General features: G+C 40.9%; 1 protein-coding gene across 1 annotated transcript in view; it reads left to right on the forward strand.

The window, feature by feature from the left end:
* The window catches only part of LOC147710102 (uncharacterized), a 671,165-nt gene that overhangs the window by 424,007 nt on the left and 226,484 nt on the right, over nucleotides 1–20,674 (forward strand). The window contains exon 26 of the mRNA XM_086919316.1: nucleotides 7,410–7,430. Within this exon, the coding sequence (XP_086775442.1) occupies nucleotides 7,410–7,430 (21 nt within the window). The remainder of the gene's footprint in view (nucleotides 1–7,409; nucleotides 7,431–20,674) is intronic.

A 20,674-nucleotide genomic window follows, 5' to 3' on the forward strand; every position in this document is an offset into this window, starting at 1 on the left:
TCGTTTTTCTTGCCTCTGCCCCCTGATTGTGCTTGTTTTTCTTGCCTTGTGCCCCCTGATTGTGCTCGTTTTTCATGCCTTCTGCCCCCTGATTGTACCCGTTTTTCTTGCTTCTGCCCCCTGATTGTGCCCGTTTTTCTTGCCTCTGCCCTCTGATTGTGATCATTTTTCTTGCCTCTGCCCAGCTGATTGTACTCGTTTTCCTCCCTTTTGTTCCCCCTCGCTGCCCCTGATTGTGCCCGGCTGCCTTGGTGCCCTCGCCGCTCCAGTTCCTGCCGCTGCATCCCCTGCAGCCCCGCCCCCTCACTGCCCATTCGCTGCCCCCCTCACTGCCCATTCGCTGCCCCAGCCTCCCGCCTCCCAGCTGCTCCTCCCTCCCACCTCCCCATATATGCCGGCTGCTGCGCGGTGAGGAGGGCGACCCTTGACCTGATTGTGCTAGTTTTCGTGCCTTCTGCCCCCTGATTGTGCTAGTTTTTCTTGCCTTCTGCCCCCTGATTGTGCTTGTTTTTCTTGCCTTCTGCTTCCCCTTGCTGCCCCTGATTTATGCCCATTTTCTTGCCTTCTGCTCCCCCTCGCTGCTCCTGATTTGTGCCTGTTTTCTTGCCTTCTGCTCCCCTGATTGTGCTTGTTTTTCTTGCCTCCTGTTACCCTGATTGTGCTTGTTTCTTGCTTTCTGCTCAACCTCGCTGCCCCTGATTTGTGCCCGTTTTCTTGCATTCTGCTCTCCTGATTGTGCTAGTTTTCTTGCCTTCTGCTCCCCCAATTGTGCTTGTTTCTTGCCTTCTGTCCCCCTCACTGTCCCTGATTTTCCCTCCCCCCCTGTGCCCACTGCTCACCTCCCGCCGCTGCTGCCCCTGTGGCTCACTCCCCCGCGCCCATTCGCCATACCCTGTCATCAACCTCCCGCCTCCCAGATGCTCCTTCCTCCCAGCTCCCCTTCAAATGACAGGAGCTGGGCGGCCGCGCCGCTGGTGCGCCGTAGGAGCACCTAAGGCAAGCCGCCTGCGCCCGTCCGTGCCTGGACCGCACCCGGTGCCAGAACCCTTGGACCCCGCAAATGCCACAACACCAGACTCCACTACGACGCCAGCAGCCTTCACACACTCAACAACGCCCGAAACCACACCTGCTTCCAGGCCACCCCGAAACGCACCACCGCACCCAACAGCTGCCTTGCCGCTGCTGGAGCAAAGTCACCGAAGACCAGCTGATCACCACCCTTGACTAGTACCCACCCACCAACCCCACCAATCCAGACGCTGCAGCCCGCAACCTCAGACAGTGGATCGACAACTGTGCCAACACCCTCGCCCCGCTCAAGAAACCCTCCAACAGCCACGCCAGCAAGAGAGCCACCTCGTTCACCGACGAGCTCCAGACCTCCAAACGCGCATACCGGAAACTGGAGAAAAAATGGCTCCACGAACACACACCGGACAACCACGCAGCCCACAAGAACGCCACCCGCAGACATCACCATCTCATCAGATTAGCCAAGAGATCCTCCTTCAAAGACTGCTTGGACAACAACGCACATGACAGCAAAGAGCTCTTCAGCATCGTAAAGGAGCTCTCCATCCCCAGCGCCAACGCCAGCGACATCCCGCCCTCACAAGAACTGTGTGACTCACTAGCCATCTTCTTCCACCGCAAGATCGCTGACATCCACGACAGCTTCAACACCACAACCACCCCAACTACGCCAGACTCCACCTCCCATGCGAACACCACCAGCGCCATCCGCCTGACCTCCTGGTCCAACGTCAACGACGACGAGACATGCAAGGTGATGAACTCCATCCACTCAGGATCTCCGTCAGACCCGTGCCCACACCACGTATTCAACAAAGCAGACGCAGCCATCGCACCCCCACTACGGAAGGTCATCAACATCTCCTTTGAAACAGCACCATTCCCGGAAAGCTGGAAGCATGCCGAAATCAACCCCCTCCTCAAGAAGCCCAAGGCAAACCCCAAGGACCTCCAGAACTTCTGGCCCATCTCCCTGCTCCCGTTCCCGGCAAAGGTCATCGAGAAAATTGTCAACAGGTAATTGGCCCGCCACCTAGAAGACAACAACATCTTGGACCTGTCCCAGTCCGGATTCAGACGAAACCACAGCACCGAGACAGCCCTCATCACTGCCACAGACGACATCAGGCGCCAACTAGACAATGATGAAACATCAGCCCTCATCCTCCTGGACCTGTCGGCCGCCTTCGACGCGGTCTGCCATCGCACTCTAAAGACATGCCTCCTAGAAGCCTGAATTCAAGAGAAGGCCCTTGACTGGACCACGTCCTTCCTCTCCGGCAGAACCCAGAGCGTCCGCCTCCCACCCTTCCATTCCGAAGCCACCAACATCATCTGCGGTGTCCCCCAGGGCTCATCCCGACGCTGTTCTACATCTACATGGCCCCCCTCACACAAGTGGCCCACCAGCACGACCTCAACATCATCTCCTATGCCGGAGACACCCAGCTCATCCTCTCCCTCACCAAGGACCCACACACTGCCAAAACCAACCTGCACGAGGGAATGAAGGCCCTCGCCGACTGGATGAGGAGCAACCGTCTGAAGCTGAACTCGGACAAGACGGAGGTGCACGTCCTCGGACCCACCCCCTCAGCCTGGGACAACTCCTGGTGGCCGACCACACTGGGAACAGAACCAACACTCACCGTCCATTCACGCAACATAGGATTCATCCTCGACTCCTCCCTCTCCATGGCCAAGCAGGTCAACGCCGTCTCCTCCTCCTGCTACATCACCCTCCGCATGCTCCGCAAGATCTACAAGTGGATCCTGACCGAAACAAGAAGAACCGTGACACAGGTCCTTGTCAGCAGCAGATTGGACTACGGCAATGCACTCTACGCAGGAATCCCAGTCAAACACCTACAACGACTACAACGCTTCCAAAACGCCTCCGCCCGACTAATCGTCAACGTCCCCTGCTGCAGCCACATCACCCCCCACCTGAGAGACCTACACTGGCTCCCCATCGACAAAAGGATCACCTTCAAGCTCCTCACCCATGCACACAAAGCACTCCACAACGCCGGACCAGCCTACCTTAACAGCAGACTCAGCTTCTACACCCCCACGCGCCAGCTCCGCGAGCCTCGCCCTCGCCACTGTCCAGGCATCCAACGAATGACCTCTGGTGGCAGATCTTTCTCATACCTCGCCGCCAAGACCTGGAACATCCTCCCTATCCACATATGGCCTACTCGCCTTCAGAAGACTCCTCAAGACCTGGCTCTTCGAGCAGCAGCAGCACCCCCTCCCCTCAGCGCCTTGAGACCCTCATGGGTAAGTGCATGCTCTACAAGTACTCTGATAGATTGATTGATTGATTGCTGTATCATGGACAAAATCAATTGCGTTCTTTTATGCAGTTTGCATGGACTCTTCAAACCTTGAAATCTGGGCGGGTGCCTTGGGATTACATGAACATGACATCGTTATTATTGCCTTTTAATTTGACAATTGATGTCAAAGAAAGATGCCATGTTTTCACTGCTGCATACTGAAAAACTGGAACCATGACCATTTTCAATGGCTGAGTCGAATTTGGCAGTTTGGCTTATCCATGGGTTAATAACTCTACCTTTTCTTTTGTTTAAATTTAAATCTTGCATGAAACACTATGCCATAGGCAGATTTGAAACCTTAGGTAGCGCCTTTTTACATGAAGTGTGGAATCTCCTGTTTACATATAGGTGCTTGAGGGAAGGAAAAATTGGTTATTTAAAAGGTGAAGATTGCACTTCCACACCAGATCACTCTCTTGTCTGTAGAAATCTGCAATTGCACGGTTCTTGTAATATTACTGCGCCTAATCTTGCATGTGTTTTAAAAGGCACTCCCACCCCGGCTATTACACCAACTTTCACGTTGTTAGCAAACGGTAGTTATTTGTTATTGAATAATGAAGATTGCTGTGGTATTCTTGCCGGTATTCCGTATATCGTTACAGTTTCCCAGCATGTAGTTTGCTGTAAGAATGTCCTGTTTCCTCCGCCACAAGGGAGGCTTGATGTTTCCATCTGACCTTCTATTCTGACCTTGAAAGCAGAGTTCAACAAGATGAGTCAAATAAGAGCTCTATTGTCCCAGAAGGAGGTCACCCTTACATCTGCGCATGAAAAATCCATCCTTCACGTTGCAAACACTCGTACTGAGGTACATGCCTTATTAAATACTGACCTGCCCCTGCATTTTGGTGCTTTGATTCACACAATCTTTAATGCCTCATCAACCACAGGCCTAGAGCACTTTTTTAAACTAGTAAATTCTGGCCTTGTGATCTCATTCCAAACTATGGGGCTCATTAGGATTGCGGTTTTCCGCATCCTCCGGGCCGGCGGAAGTGTTCGCCGGCCCGGAGGATGCAGAAAAAACGCTGCGGAGCCTTCAAAGACCGCCCACCAGATTAGGATGGCTGGGGGGTCAGGAAGACCGTCCACCGCTTTTCCGCCACGGTCGCCTTACGACCGCGGCGGAAAAGCTCTAATATGGAGGCAGTGTCTAACAGACACCGCCAGCCATATTAGGATGGGGGTAAACATATGCCTTTCCGCTGCGGCTTCTCTGCTGTGGAAAGGCATACAGTGATTTCTTTGGGGGCCCGTTGCGGGCACCCAGGGTGACGGGGAGGGGGTGGGGGGTGCACATGGGGGGTACTTGTGCATGCAAATGCGAAGCATGCATATTTCACCTTGCGGCGGGTGCTGCTTCAAACAGCACCCGCCGCAATGTTAAATATTGAGGATGTGACCGCCAGGGTGGCAGTCACATCCTAATTTCACTGGAGGGACCGCCGCTGCCCCTGCGGACGGTCCCTCCTCCTCTGGGGTGGCAGATGGACGCAGGTCCGTCCGCCATCCTAATGAGCACCTAAATTTGGTGTGTTCCCTGCATTCGATTTTTTCGAGTTTCTTCGGAGGTTTCCCGTTAATTCTCACTTTGGGAGCGGGTGTGCTGCTGTTAATTTGTTTACTCCAAAATGGATGCACATTCTGTGCCCCACAACGATATGCCCTGGCTGCTCCAGCTTCATAACCGGATGCTACAATACTATGGATCGCTACCTCTGGCGACTGGTTTGTCTTTCCGGCTCTCATACTTTACTTGCGTGCAGCCTGTTTTCCATTGCCTGGATTGTGGATTTGAATTGGCCCTGGATTTGTGTCTCTGCAACACGGTGTCTCCTGACCTTGATTTTAATCTACTAATGAGTCCCTTAGTTGCTCATGAAATAGATTGTTCTGGTTTCAGGATTATGGCCTGCGCAGCGGCTCATGGGGTCCTGGGCAATTGGAACATATAGGCTGCGGCTAATGACTTTTTGGCACGCAGTTATCTTGAAGAAAGCCCGAGTTGTCCTCTGATTGTGCTAGAGGCTCCGGCTATTGAAGAACATGTATGTTCATTTCCATTACTTAATTGGATGGCTGAAATGTTCATGGATGATGAAAACGACTTTCTGTTGGAAGCAGTTGCAACATTTGAACTTGGTTCTGTCTCATTTGAACATGAACTCTGCGTTCTATGAATCTTGCCCCCTTTATTGTGCGTTCCCAGATCAAGGGAGGGTGTAGTATGGCCTGAGGCCTGCTTTCCACGCACGTTATGCAGCATGGCTTATTAGAAGTTTAAACACAATTTTACCTTTTACTGCTTTTGCACACAACACTGCATAGCTGTTTTTGTAAGTTAGCCTTCACGAAGGTCTACACATGTGAAAAGATTTTGTTTTAAACATCTCTAGACTTACATCGTGCCCCTAGTCTGCACAGTGAGTGCTAAAGCCATCAAGGTGATCACAACATGTTAGCTGTTTTTTGGCATATTCGAGTAACGCTTTCTAGACATAACAATTTGGCAGCTGCGAGCCAACTAAGATTCTGGTGCCCTTATTATACACATGCTCGCCATGATTTCACACACGTGGAAGATTTCCGTTTCCAGGGATGCAGAGAGCCTATGCTGATCCAGATGTAGTTTACTCTTACTGAGCGGAAAGGTAATGTGGTCCTCCACACAAGCCTAAGAGACCTTCTATAGTTTATAATACATAGTTCTTATATAGGGAGGGTATTAAAACTAGGCGCTATAGGACCCGTTTTCACCATCATTGTAATATGATTTCTCCTTTTGTAATTTATGGAATTGTAACCAAGCTGACCATATTATTTTTAATCATACTTCTGCTTATGTTGGCTAAGGTACTGCACATGAGATCACGTTGTAAAATACATATTTTAACCTTGCAGTGTTTCCTATTTACTCCTGTTGTGGACTGGTATGAGAGTACAACAAAAAAGTGTTCTCACTTCCCACCATTCCTGAGATGGTCCTAAGTCGCTTCTGCTAGGTTGTCTAATCATTGGTTACTTTGCTATAGGACGAAGAGCTAATGTGACACTGATGCTAGCTGGTTGGGGTTCTCTAGGTACTGAGGTGAGTTTCTGGTACACCACAATTCACTGATGTCCTGGGTCTCTTTGCACAGTTCTGTGTATGAGCAGGATCATTGCAACAGTGGCTTTAAATGTGGTATTCATAAATGAAACAGGTGTTAGACTTCCATTGTGTCACAGAACGCATTTTGTGAGATTTATTTTTCCCAGCATGTACTTATTAAGAAGAATTGCTTAGTGTGTTATATCTGAATTGGAGTCCAAAGGGATTTCTCATTCATACTGGTACTTTGGCTGAGTTCTTGCACCTGGAGGTGAGAAATTAAACCCATGTGACTCTATAGCAAAGGAGATACAATGGAGAAGGCTAAATCCCCAGAGAAAGAATCACATTTGTAATGATTTGGCACTCACCCACCTCTAGGATGGTATAATTAAATACTTAATCTGGCTTCTTCCCTTGGGAACTGGATAATGCTGCTGTGTTTATGAGCTCGCTTGTTACCAAGTATCCCAGAATTTACATTTCAATACAACTTTAAGTATAGCATTTCATTTCAGTCCAAGTCAGCTCAATAGCATCTTAGGTCCTGATGTACAATCATTTTGCACTGTGTTTGCTTCACAAAAGTGATGCAAAGCACCACAATTTTTAATATGAAGTTAAGTTTACGCACTGATACGAAGTTTTTACACAGCTGAAGAGTTGGTGCACCAGTTGCTGTTCGTGTAGTGTTCCAAACGCAGATTCATTTGTTCTGTTTATTTCAAAATGTCAAGTGCTGATTGTGTTGTGACATTTTCTATCTCATCATTTTTAACACTGTTTCCGTCATTTTTGTGAATTGCTTTAGTTACACTCTAGCACAGTTGTCATAATATTCAAACGTGGAATATCACTTAATTGTTTGACTTTGAAATTTGGCACCTTTGTGTATTAAATCTCCACAAGTAACGTATCTGTCGTTGAAATTTCAGACACTCTCCAGAAGGAAAAAGGTATGTGAAATTGCATTAAAACAAAGGTAACGGCAAGCACAAATCTAGTCAAGGGAGACTACTTCTGTTAAACAACTTGCCTGGAGATTGTTCATTGCCTGTCTTGCATTATTTCCTTGTCATGATGTTGGGAACTATATTTTGCTCTATAGAGGAACTATACTGCACGATGTCTCCTTTATACAAAGACAGAAGTCCCCAACACAGTAAGAAAGGCAATTCCCAATCCACAGAGTAGCAGAAAACACCAAGATGCTCACCAACTGATTGCACTCCAATTAGACGCTTCTACTCCTTTTTTGAAATCTTCAGAAATGCTAATTATGAAATGTGTCTTCTACTATAGGTTATCTAAGTAGACATATCAAAAGAATGAATTTCCAAATGACTCTAGTTTAAAAAAAATGATTGAGGTTCAAAAAAGTTCAACATATTGTTTGGTATTTATTTTATGAAGCCTATTTATGTTTTGCAATGAATGTATTACTTTTCAACGACTCCAAACCAGTATAGTGCAAGGCAACTTGATGTCATATACTTAAAGAAATATGGCCATGATTGAAACTATCTATGACTATGTGAAACAAAATATCTTAAAAATATGACATTTCTGAAATGTTCCAAAAATTAATTAAACACTGTCCAAATAGCGAGTGCTACCCTTTCTGATTTGTCCTTAATCTGGTTACTTTCACTATTAGCAAATGTAGAAATAAATTGCACATTCTCAAAACAAGATTAACCTTTTCATCTCTATATTTTATCTGATAGGTGATTTAATCAAAGTAAGCGGTATGTTTTTAAATTGAGCAATGATAAATAGATGATTTTTTTTAAAAACTAGTGAGCTCATAATAAATAGATTTTTGTGTACACAGACAATTTCCAAAAAGAAAAAGGGGAGTGGTATGTATGGTTAATCTTTAATATAAAAGCATAGTTATTTTGCTGCTACTTTACAGAGTAGATCATCTATCATAGCCTAAGCATGGAAACAGTTTTTTGTGGCATTCAAATCAGGAACTTTACTTGCTTCTTGCTTAAAGCTCTCAAAGTTTGAAATCCTTCCTGCGTGATACTCTGACTCTGGTAAATTGTCTGGAAATAGAACAGCAGTTTACGAAATAAGAACAGAAATTTAAAAATAGGTTATGAGAGTTAGAAGAACACAATACACATTTTCTGTTTTCTTGCTTAATATCGTACTAAAAGTAAAGGGCACCCATTTTATATTGTTATCCTCTCCAGTCTTTACATCATTGAGATGAATTGACCTCACTTGATGCGCTCTACAGTTTACTTGTGAAGGCTTCAAATCCCACCTTTAATTATATCAGACTCTTCCTCTTTGTGAATATATTTTCCAATTGCCATCAGACAGGGTCTGAGACCTAGCTGTCTTAGAAATGCATTGCATATATATATTTAAAATTAAGCATTTCCATAACCTAGTACACTTGGCATTTTCAGGCTTGTTGTGCATGACCATCTTCCTGGTCCCCTTCAGCATATAGAAGGAAAACACAGGGAGGTGTAATTAACAGTATGGAGATAATGAAACTTATTATAAACTGTCAAATGCTCCACCCTGTCACTCTTGTAATATCCTCATTTTCAGGGGTGTTTTTCATGGTTGGAAACCTTGGCCTATTGCCTGCCTGTCATTGGGCTGGCTGGTGATAGTTAGCCATATTTAGAGAATAGCTGCATTTCCAAAATGTTTCTCCTCAGAAGATTCATGCGAAACATCGCTGTCCACAAAATCTAAATCCATGCATGGCTCCGTACATAGGGTCAAACTCCATATGCATTATAGAGAGTTATTTTTAATTAGCAAACTTCAACTTTTGGAGGTGTTTATTTAAATCCTAAAATTCTCATGAGCAGGTTAATTAAATTAGTTAATTACCTCTCATTAGAGTACTCTAGCTTCAGTTTAATAATCTCTCAAGAGAAGCACGGAAGAATTAGGATGTTTTTTCCAATTAGGAACAGTAGCCATCCACCAGGGAAACCCAGGCCATAGCAATTGATGAGTTATGAGGCTGTATTATGCCACACATCAACCCAATAAATTAAGAGATGCATAGAGAGTGTAATAAGTATTTAATTCTTCAGATGCCTGAACCGAAATGATAATAACCAACATTGGGCATTGATGGCCATTGCAGAGTTGTTAATAACACTCCCAGTTATGAAAAAGTACACAAGGCTAGTCGTTCATTGCTTTGTGTGTGTGTTGTATGGAGACAAGGAACTTATATCTAGAATACCAATCTGCCTGCAGTGCCAAAGCTCAAGCTCTGTAATATTTGAATCGTCAAAGTACAACTTCATCTATAGGACTGGAAACATGAGCAGTGTTTGAACCCATCATGAGAAACAAGTAGAACCCGCCCTTTTCTTAGGTACAAGGAATGAGTTTGTCTGGCCAAGAACAGCCTAAGAGGTAAATGTTGCTGCTCCAGAAACCCTTTCCATCTTGGAAAACTATTTTTATTTACCTACAGTCATCCTGCATTGATAGTTAGTAGGTCCACCAGGAGCTGCCCAGTGCCTTAAAGTTGTTAAAATATGTGTCAAGAATACTATGACAATTCTCGTTTAGACTTTTCAATTTCCATCATTTTGTCCTTTCAGACTCTAGGAATTCAATTTTGAGCATTTTCCAACCTTTGTCATTTCTTTTTATAGAATGTGTGATGTTATAGAGCTGTTTAGAAATAGTGGAAAGGCCTGCACCATGTGTACCTGCTATCCAGGAATGTTAATGAATGTTACCTAAATACTATCTCTCTGATAAATGATTTGGCACATTTCCTGCCATTCTTGTCTTGTCCTATTCTTGCTTTTTGCTTTAATATCTGAAAATCCTGTAATTGCTTACAAAATAAAAAGTAGGAAAAGATAAAAATTGGAAATTGTATACATTAAAATTTCAGATAACGGATCATACATAGAGACAACGTTCCAGACATATTTAGAGAGGCAAAAGCTTTGCCGGTTTTTAGCCCGAACCTCAGTTAGAGGCGACAGTGGGGGGAAATACCTTACAGCTGGTCACTGTTTATGATTCATTCCGGCACATGCTTCTTAGTCGTGACAGGAAATAGCTAACTTACTATTTTATAACTAAATCATAAGCATGTTGGGTGAATCAGCCGAGAATCTCAGGCACAATTTACTATTTACTGCTTAAGAAAATATAGTATAAATCTCAATGTTATGTGAACCAACCTAGAATTTCATGTACAATGTTGCTAGTTACAACTTAAGGAAAGATAATATAACATCTCAAAAAAGCATAAGGCAGACAATAATGACACAATAAAAATGTTAGATTTTTTCTTGCTGTTGTCGCTAACCATGAAATGCATCTTTGTATTTCTTTTTATATTCTGTTTTAGTACCATTTATATTTTATGTTCTAAATAAGTAGTTTATAATACATCTTTTTAAAGACATTTCCTATTTCTTAGTGGCTTTGAATGTGGTATTCATGAATGATACAGGTGTTAGAGTTCCACTGTGTCCCTTAACTCATCTTGTGGGATTTATTATTCCCATAAAGTACTTATTATGAAGAATTGCTCAGTGTTTTATATAAATAGCGGTCCAGAGGGAGTTCTAATTCATACTGGCACTTTGACTGAAATCTAGCTCCGGGTGGTGAGAAATGAGACCCCTGTGACTCTATGGGAGAGGAGATACCACGGAGAATGCTGTCTCCCCAGAGAACAAATCACATTTGGAATGCTTTGGTATTCAGCCACCTCTAGGACAGATGGTATAATTAGAAACCTTAATCTGGCTTCTTCCTTTGGGTATTGGATAATGCTGCTGTGTTTATTAGCTAACTTGATTCCAAGTATCTCAAGGCTTACATTTCGATCCAACTTTAAGTATATCATTTATTTTCAGTTCAAGTCAGCTTAATAGCATTTTAGGCACATATCATAAGGTCTTTATGCCACATATCATCCCAATAAATTAAGTGATACATAAAGAGTGTAACAAGTATTTAATTCTTTGGATGTCCAAGGCGAAAGGATACTAACTTACATTGGGCATTGATGGCATTCTCGCTAGTGTTGGAAAGTGGATTATTAGCAGTGGTAAATATGAATGTCTGACATAATATCGACAGACAGAATATCGAAATACAAAAATATCGGAGCAAAAATATCGACATCAAAAATATCGGAATCCTATCTTCATAAAGGTAAGTACAAAAATATCGAAAAAATAATATCGTAGTACAAAAATATCGGAATCAAAAATATCGTTTTTTTAAATGTATTAATATTAAAGTAAAAATAATTTTAAAATACATATAATTTTACAAATATTAAATAAAAATATTAAAACAATATTAAAACGAATACATATACATTTAAAATAAATAAAAAACTTAATAATTTAATGTAATTTTTTTATGTTATTTATTTGATTTAATGTAATATTTTTTTGTTTTTACCCTGTACGCCTGTACCCCAAAAACCCAAAACTGACCCTGAACCCTAAAAATATCCCTGTACCCCAAAAACCCAAAACTGACCCTGAACCCTAAAAATACCCCTTTACCCAAAAACTGAAAACTGACCCTGAACCCTAAAAATACCCCTTTACCCAAAAACTGAAAACTGACCCTGAACCCTAAAAAATACCCCTTTACCCATGAACTGAAAACTGACCCTTATCCCTAAAAATACCCCTTTACCCAAAAACTGAAAACTGACCCTGAACCCTAAAATACCCCTTTACCCAAAAACTGAAAACTGACCCTGAACCCTAAAAATACCCCTTTACCCAAAAACTGAAAACTGACTCTGAACCCTAAAAATACCCCTTTACCCATGAACTGAAAACTGACCCTGAACCCTAAAAATACCCCTTTACCCAAAAACTGAAAACTGACCCAGAACCCTAAAAATACCCCTTTACCCAAAAACTGAAAACTGACCCTGAACCCTAAAAATACTCCTTTACCCAAAATTAATTAATATTATTTAATTACCAAATACCAGATTGCTTTCTTGGCCTCTCAAGGTGCTTTTTGGTTTTCTCCTCCAACTCGTCATGTCCCCTCTTGGTTACTCATAGAACAGGAATTAGCATCACCTTTACCACTTGACTCTTTCTGTACTACATCCACTTTGCATATTCTGTTTTCCCGCCCTATCATTATTGATACAATTACTGCGATTAAGAAATTAGATAGGAAGATGGCAATTCCTTTGCATAAAACTAGGTGGTCTTCTATCTGGAGAAACTCAAAAATCAAGATTACTATTTCGCCCGCCCTCATGTCTTACTGGGCTGCAAAGGGAATCTCTCTTGTCCAACATTTATATAGTGATTCTGGCGATCCGTTACCTTTCTCTACCTTGGCACATGTACACTCTTTAACAAATCTTGACTTCTATACCTTTCTTAAAATCAAGGTTGCTGTTTCTAAAACTCGTCTTCACCCCTCCTCCCCCACCACTTCGCTTTTCCACATTTGGCTCAAAGCTGGTCATGTTGCTTCCAAAATTTATAAGTTTTTGTCTTCCACTTCGCTTCCTGATCAGACGGTGGCACAACAAAAATGGTCGTGCCATTTTGATCACAACATCACAGATCATATCTCATCCGAAGCTTGGCAATCCATTGGTAAATTGGCTCTCCGTAATAAAATAGCTCCTTCCCTAATGCAATCTAATTTTTTCTCGGTCAATCTCCTCCATTGGACGCCTGCGCATCTTCACTCGCTCAACCTTAAAGACGACGACCTTTGCTGGAGTTGTGGCTTGGTGACTGGTGATTTTCCACATATGTTTTATCATTGCTCCTTACTTAAACCTTTCTGGGACCTTATTCAGCAACATTTATCCCTTATTTTTAATATTGAGCTCCAACTTTCCTTTCCTATAGTCTTACTAGGCCCCTTGGCTGCTCCTACTCCTCTTCCTTTAGACCCGATAGAACTACAACTGTTAGATCTTCTCTTAACTGTAGCGGTTAAAATCATTCTTATGGAATGGAAATCCTTTTCGTCTGGCTCTTACCATACGTGGTGGGCGTGGGTATCCTTCTTACGCAGTGCCCACACCTCAGTAGATCTAGCACACCTATCGCCTTCCATCTCTAAAGGGGTTTGGAAAACCTTGGATGACTATATGGAACTCTCCTCGAAAGGGTTAGTACCTCAATTCCCTGTTGATTTGTCTGTCTAATTGTTGTTTGTTCTTTGTGTTACATTGGGTCGCTCATGTGGGAATCCTTCTTTTTTCTCTTCTTTCAGCTTTCCTGTCCTCTCATCCCGTTCTTTCTTTCTGCTGTGTTTTTCTCCCTTCTTTCCTTTTTTCTTTCTTTTCTTCTACCTCCTCCCTTGTCCCCATTCTCAATTTAGAGAGTGATGCGTTTTGCTTTTGATCACTGACAGCCTATATTGGTTCATATTCTCAACTTCGCATTGATTGTCTTTTTTAATTTTATTTACATCTATTTTACTTACTTCTTGAGTGATGTATATTCTCTCTTTTTTACTTATGTCAGATTGTATCACCTCTATTATACTTGGTTTTTATTACTTGGATCATTATCTCTCTCAATAAAATCTTCTTGAAATCAAAAAAATATTATTTAATTACCAATTAATTATTAATTAACAATAACAATAAAGTAAATATATTAGCACATTAGCTCTAATTAATTTAATTTAATAATTAATATTTTTTCCCAATTAATTAATTAAGAATAACAAAAAATTATATATAAAAAAATGACTATAATTAATGTAATTAAATAATTAATATTAATTAATTACCAACTAATTAATAATTATAAATATGTACAAAATTATATTAATTAATTAACTAATTAATATAAATTAATTACCAATTAATTAATAATTAAAATATGTACAAACATATATTAATTAATTAATTATTATTAAATTACTTCCCACCCTATAAACCCATAACCCGCTACAGAACATATTTATCAATTAATCAATTTATTAAAATTAATAAAAAATTATTTCTCAATTAATTAATTAATAATTCCTACTAATTAACAATTAATTTAACATAATTAAATTACTTCCCACCCTATTCCCCTATAAACCCACAAACCACTACAGAAGTAAAAGACAATATTTAATTAAATTACATTAAAAATAAATAATAAAACATAATAAATACAATGTAATATACACTAAATTTATTTAAAAATTGATATTAGTAACATCAAAGTTATTTATTTCGATATTATTGACATCGATATTTAAAACTTTGATATTACTGATATCATACTAATATCGATATTAAGACTGTCGATATTACTTACCTTCGATATTTTGTCCCATCGATATTTAAACTTCGATATTTTTGTATATCGATATTTAAAAATCGATATTTTGTCTGTGTACCGGTAAATATATATCTACTACTGGCAATAAGGCCACTAACACAGACTAGTGCTCAGAATTGGTCTCATGAAATTATTCCCATGCTCAACCCTGGGCAGCTTGGCTGCGATCATGCAGGCTCAATTTCAGAAACATGTTGGTAAAGCATTCAAAAACATCAATTCAGTAAATAATTAAGACACAAAAAACAATGAAAATCCAACCCCAATTTATGAAAATAGGAAGAAAATTATCTTTGAAATGGCAGCAAAGGAAGAAAAATCCTAAGTAAGGACCTGTAGATATGGTTTTTTAAAGATTTAGCACTATATAGTACATAGAAACCTTTTGCACTTATTAGGACATCTACTCTCCGTTAGCCTGGCACAAAGTAAAAGTTTCAGGCCAACAGCGATGGAGGTCTGTGCAGCTTCCTCTCGCGGCAGGCCTGTCACAGTTTTTACCTTCTGACTTATAAACTTTCCTGGAGCTTTTACTCTCGGGGTCCTTCGATGCTGTCTACCAGTCCATTCTTGACTTTAGTCGAGCTCCCGGTCAAACTATGATAGTCGGACCTCCAGAGCTTTTCTTTTCTTTTTTTTAAAATATTTTTTATTGTTAACAGGCTGACAAGAAAATATATTAAAGCATGATACATACATAATTTTGTTCCCCTTTTTTCTCCCTTTTTTTCCCCTTTCTTCCCCTCTTTCCCCTTTCTTCCCCTCTTCCCTCCCCCTTTTTCCCTTTTTTTCCTCATATAAAGCATATAACAAAGCAAGTAGATCATGAGGTATTGTTGGAAGAAGAAAAGAAAAAAGAAAAATAATAATAATAGAGGTAGTTTCTTTTTGGCAATAGTACAAGTTATAGTATCCAACAGATGACAGATATTGATATCCTTTCCTTCCCTAAATCCAAAAGAAAACAGGGTATAGCATCATCGTTCTACAAACGTTCCCCAGTTTTTTTCATGCTTTTTCAATGCTCGTATACCCCTGATGTTAGCTAGGGCTAATTCCATTGAGTGTATTTCGGTTACCAGTGCCCACCAGTCCCAAACCTTAGGTGTTTCTGAGCTGGTCCAAGCTTTAGCTAAAGTTAACTTGGCACAAGACATGAGTACCGTGGCCAGAGCAGCCTGTGGAAATGAAACTGGGTAGGTGTCTAACAGAACAGAGGTGGCCGTGAACGTAGGTAGTTGTATCTGTTTCATTTTCAAAACATTTTCAATGTCGCACCAGAAAACCTTACGACTAGGACACGAGAACAACATGTGTGCCAGATCAGCTGCTTCAGTAGAGCATTTTGGGCATTTTTTGCGGTCACTGTAGGTGTTATTAGGGGACCATTTAGAAATTCTTTCAGGGGTGTAGTATAGCATACATGTTGTTCTGAATTGTTGGAGTCTTAGGCTAGATGACCGTACTTGTTTGTTGCTGTTTATCAGGGAGCTCTCTATCTGTTTGGATGTTATATTCGAACCCAGTATTCTACTCCATTTATAGGCCAGCTTAATACAATCATTTGGTTTAAAGTCAATAAGAAGTCTATATGGTTCGCTTATTACAGACTTGGTTTTTAAAGAGTATACACAGGTCCAAATATCACATTCAGTGACCTCCAAAATTTGTTTTTTATTAATCAAATAGTCATGTATCTGTAGATATTTGTACCTCATGTTTTCAGGTAGGTCATATAGTAGTTTGAGAGTATTGAAGTCTAAAAAGCCTTGTGTGCCATATAGGTCCCCTAAAACGACAATTCCTAATCTAGACCATCTACGTGTAGTATTATCATCAAAAATGTTTGGAAGGCCCGGATTTCCCCATAGCGGCAGCTTTGAATGGAAAAAAATAGTATTACAAAAGGAGAGTATATTGCCCCAGATCTTTGTTATGTCTCTTGCGGTCTTAAATTTAACCCTTTTATAGTAGTTGGGATCGTTGGTTCTAAACAAAAACAAATTCGAGTCAGATTTTAACATAAAAGAATGAAAAAACAAAGCCCTTCCTTCATTAAGTAAAGAGCGAAGGCGGTTAACAAAAGCGGACCAGAAATACAATTTAAAATCGGAAAATTAAGCCCTCCCTCGTGCGTGCTATTTTTCATAAGATTTAGTGATCTTCTCCCTTTTTTACCCCCAAATAAAACTGCTAAGTACTCCATCAAGTTTTTTAAAGAATTGATTATTTAGCGCTAATGGTATGGATCGGAATAGGTACACATATTTGGACAATACCTTCATCTTTATTAAGTTGATTCTGCCAATTAAATTCAGGGGTAGTCTGTGCCATGTCTTTAATATTAGGCTGGTGGATTTGGTCAATTCGTTATAATTTATATTATTGATTTCTTGTAATTTGGCCGTTATTCTGACCCCGAGGTAAGTAGCAATGTTGCAGATCTCAGGCACTATCACAGCTGGAGTATAGTTGGCTATTATTTGCGTTTTTTGTAAGTTTAGTTTATAGCCCGCTATCTTCCCATATTTTCCTGCCTCTAATGTTATTCCCTTTTGTGCCTCGACGATATCTTCGGTATAAACTGCGATGTCGTCTGCGTATGCAGTTATTTTTAACTCTTGTGGTCCTGATCTAAAAAGTGCAATCTGGGTTTGAGATTGAAGGGCAAACAGAAAAGGCTCCAGTGAAAGTGCAAATAAAAGTGGTGACAAGGGACATCCCTGACGGGTTCCTCGTTGGAACAAAAAATCTGAGGATGCCAGCCCCCCATAACTGGTGTAAGCGGTTAGGTTATCATACAGTGCTTGTATGCACCGCAAAAATTGTCCCCCGAACCCTAATTTGGACAGTACGCACCAGAGAAAGTCCCACCCCACTCGGTCGAAGGCTTTTTCAGCGTCTAATAAGATCATACCGAGTGGGGTGGATTCTATCTCTGCTACATCAAATGCTGTGATAGCCATATTAACATGTATGGTAGTATCTCTCCCAGTTATAAAGCTGTGTTGTTGTGGATTGATGATCTGGGGCATGATAGGAGCCAATCTTAGTGCTAAGATTTTAGTAAAGATTTTTGCGTCTGTATTTATCAGAGAGATAGGGCGATAAGACCCTCTCTCTTCCTTCGGTTTGTCCTTCTTCAGAAAAAATATTATTTTTGCCCTGTTCCAAGATTTAGGTGTTTTTCCATCAGAGCCTACAGATTGGATGACTTTCAGCAATAATTGTTCAAGTTCTTTTAAACATAGCTTGTATGCTTCTAAAGGTATAGTGTCTTCCCCTGCCGCTTTTCCTACAGGTAATAGAGCTATGGCTTGATGTAGTTCAGCCATTGTTATCTCATCAGATAATGAGTCTATCTCTGGAATGTTATGAGTATCTATAGTATGGTCTTCAATATATTTCTGTATGTCATCCAAGCTAGGCTCCACTTCTGGAGTATATAAGGTTCTATAAAAATCGGCGAATTGTTCTAAAATATCTTGTGGTTGAGTGTAGATTTTATTACCGGCCCCCCGTATGCTTGTAATTGTAGCGTTTGCTCTGTCATCGGCGGCTTTATAAGCCAGAATTTTCCCGATTTTATCCCCCCCCTCATATTGTGTTATTTTACAATTGTGTAAGTTGTTTATACTTTTTTTGATAAATTTGGCCTTGGTTTCGTTTTTAAGTGAGCAAAGTTTAAGACCAATTAATGTGCTCGTTGATAGATTAGACCGAAGAGCTGATGATAATAGTTCTTCTTGAGTAGTTATTTTTTACATCAATAAATCGTTTTTTTTTTTGTTCTAAATTTTGTCTGATCCCTAATGCTTGCCTTATAGGCATCCCATACTATAGCAGGTGAGGCTGAATTTGTGTTTATATTTATAAATTCTGTAAGGTGTAATTTTAGTTGCGTCATATAACATGTGTCTGAAATCAAATGTCTGGGAAAAGAAAATGGCCTAGGAGTGACTCTAATGTTTGCTGTTTTGAATATCAAAATTATAGCATTGTGATCAGTAGAGATTCGGGGGCATAAAACCATGGAGCTATCTTTCAATATATTGTCGCTTATTAATGCCATGTCTAGCCTTGAACATAATTTGTGGGGTGCGGAATAATAAGTATACCCTGGTTTGTTTGCGTATAAGTGTTGTCGCCAAGCATCTTTGAGATTATGTATGCGACATAAGTCAAAAATAGATGGCCTGGTTTTATGCATCATTTGATAGCTACCAGATCTAGTTATGTCTATTCTGTAGTCCATAATACAATTAAAATCCCCCATAATAATAAGTTCTCCTTCCCAATCCAAAAGTTTGATATTCAATTGGTCAAAAAGAGTGGGCTCACCTGTGTTACAGCCATAAACCACACATAGAACATATTTAACATTCTCAAAGCTAATCTGCGCTATTGCCCATCTACCATCCTTACCACAAGCAGTTGGTATTGTTTCAGCCCTAAATCGTCTATCCTTGAGAATAGCAACTCCTCTTATAGATTGTCCATAAATAGAGCAAGCTATAATATCATACCCCAATTGGTTGAGTAGTTTTTTATCCTTCCCCGCATTGTGTGTTTCAGATAAGAGGGCAACATGGGGATTATGCATTTTCAATTCTTCTTTTATCAAACACCTTTTGTTCTTGCTATTTAGCCCTGCTACATTCCAGGCTAAGCATGTTATGTCATACATCTAAGAAAAAAAGAAAGAGACAACAAAAAACAAAAAAAAAACAAAAAAGATAGAAGCCTTACATTTTAAGCTTATCTCAGATTGACCAAAGTATTGTCCGTGGTATCTGCCTATCCTCATACATTGTCTACTTCGAGTGCCATTAATGTGTAAAAAATTCTAATATCATTGTATAAATCCACCCCCTCAGCCTGTGAACGATTTTTCTTGGTTTTCCCCTCCACCCCCTCCCCCCTAGCTCTTACCCCAGCCGGGGAAGAGCCCTCCCTCTGCATCTGCTGCCACTGGAAGGGCAGCCAACCTGGCAGGTCGCGTTCAGAGACCCCCCACCCTCTCCTTACTTATTGTTTAAACAATTTATAAACATATACATAAAAAGTAAGCTAAGCATTTGGCTAATACATAGTGATGCGTATAGCATAGAGCTAGAGCCAAAATTGCTTATATATAAAGATTTCTAATAGGAGTAAGTCTTCCAGTTAAGCCAATGTTTTGATTCGTATCAAATCTTAGTCTTAGTCTTACTCTTGCCCGCGCCGATATCAGCTAAGTACGCTTCTGCTTCTTTTACATCTGTAAAAAAGTGAGTGCGGCCCTCTTTGATAACTTTTAGGTGTGCTGGTTCTTGAAGAAACGCCTGACCTCCACTAGATTTATTTGGGTCTATTAATTTGCGTAACAACCATCGTCTGTCCATTGTTTCTTCGCTAAGGTCAGAGCGAGCAAAAATTGAAATCTCACCAATGGCTACGGGGGTGTTAGGACGAGCTCTCTGCCAAATAGCCTGGCGCAATAGAAAGTTCCCAAAAAAACCTAGAAAAGGACGTGGGAATTAGTTCTCCCTGTTTCTCTGTATCAGAGGAAGGCGGTGAGCTCGCTGGATTTGTGAGTCCCAATCCCAGTCAGCTAGGTCAGGAAAAGCTTTCTGAAATAGACCCACTAGATAAGCCCTTGGATCAGATCCTTCTGCTCCCTCCAGTATGCCAAAAAGTCTTAGATTTGACCGTCTATGGCGATTCTCCAAATCTTCAATTTTTTGTTGAAGTGTCACAAGCTGTATCTTATGCTTGTCAGCTGCAAATGTTGTTTTTGTGCTTGTTTCTTCCAACACAACCACTCGTTGTTGTAGTTCCGCAATGTCCTGTGAAATTCCTCCAAACTTAGTGGCAAGTTCTTGTAAAGATGATTGCACTTTGCTATT

Source organism: Lissotriton vulgaris, chromosome 5 (genome assembly GCF_964263255.1).
Source record: "Lissotriton vulgaris chromosome 5, aLisVul1.2, whole genome shotgun sequence".
NCBI lineage: Eukaryota > Metazoa > Chordata > Amphibia > Caudata > Salamandridae > Lissotriton > Lissotriton vulgaris.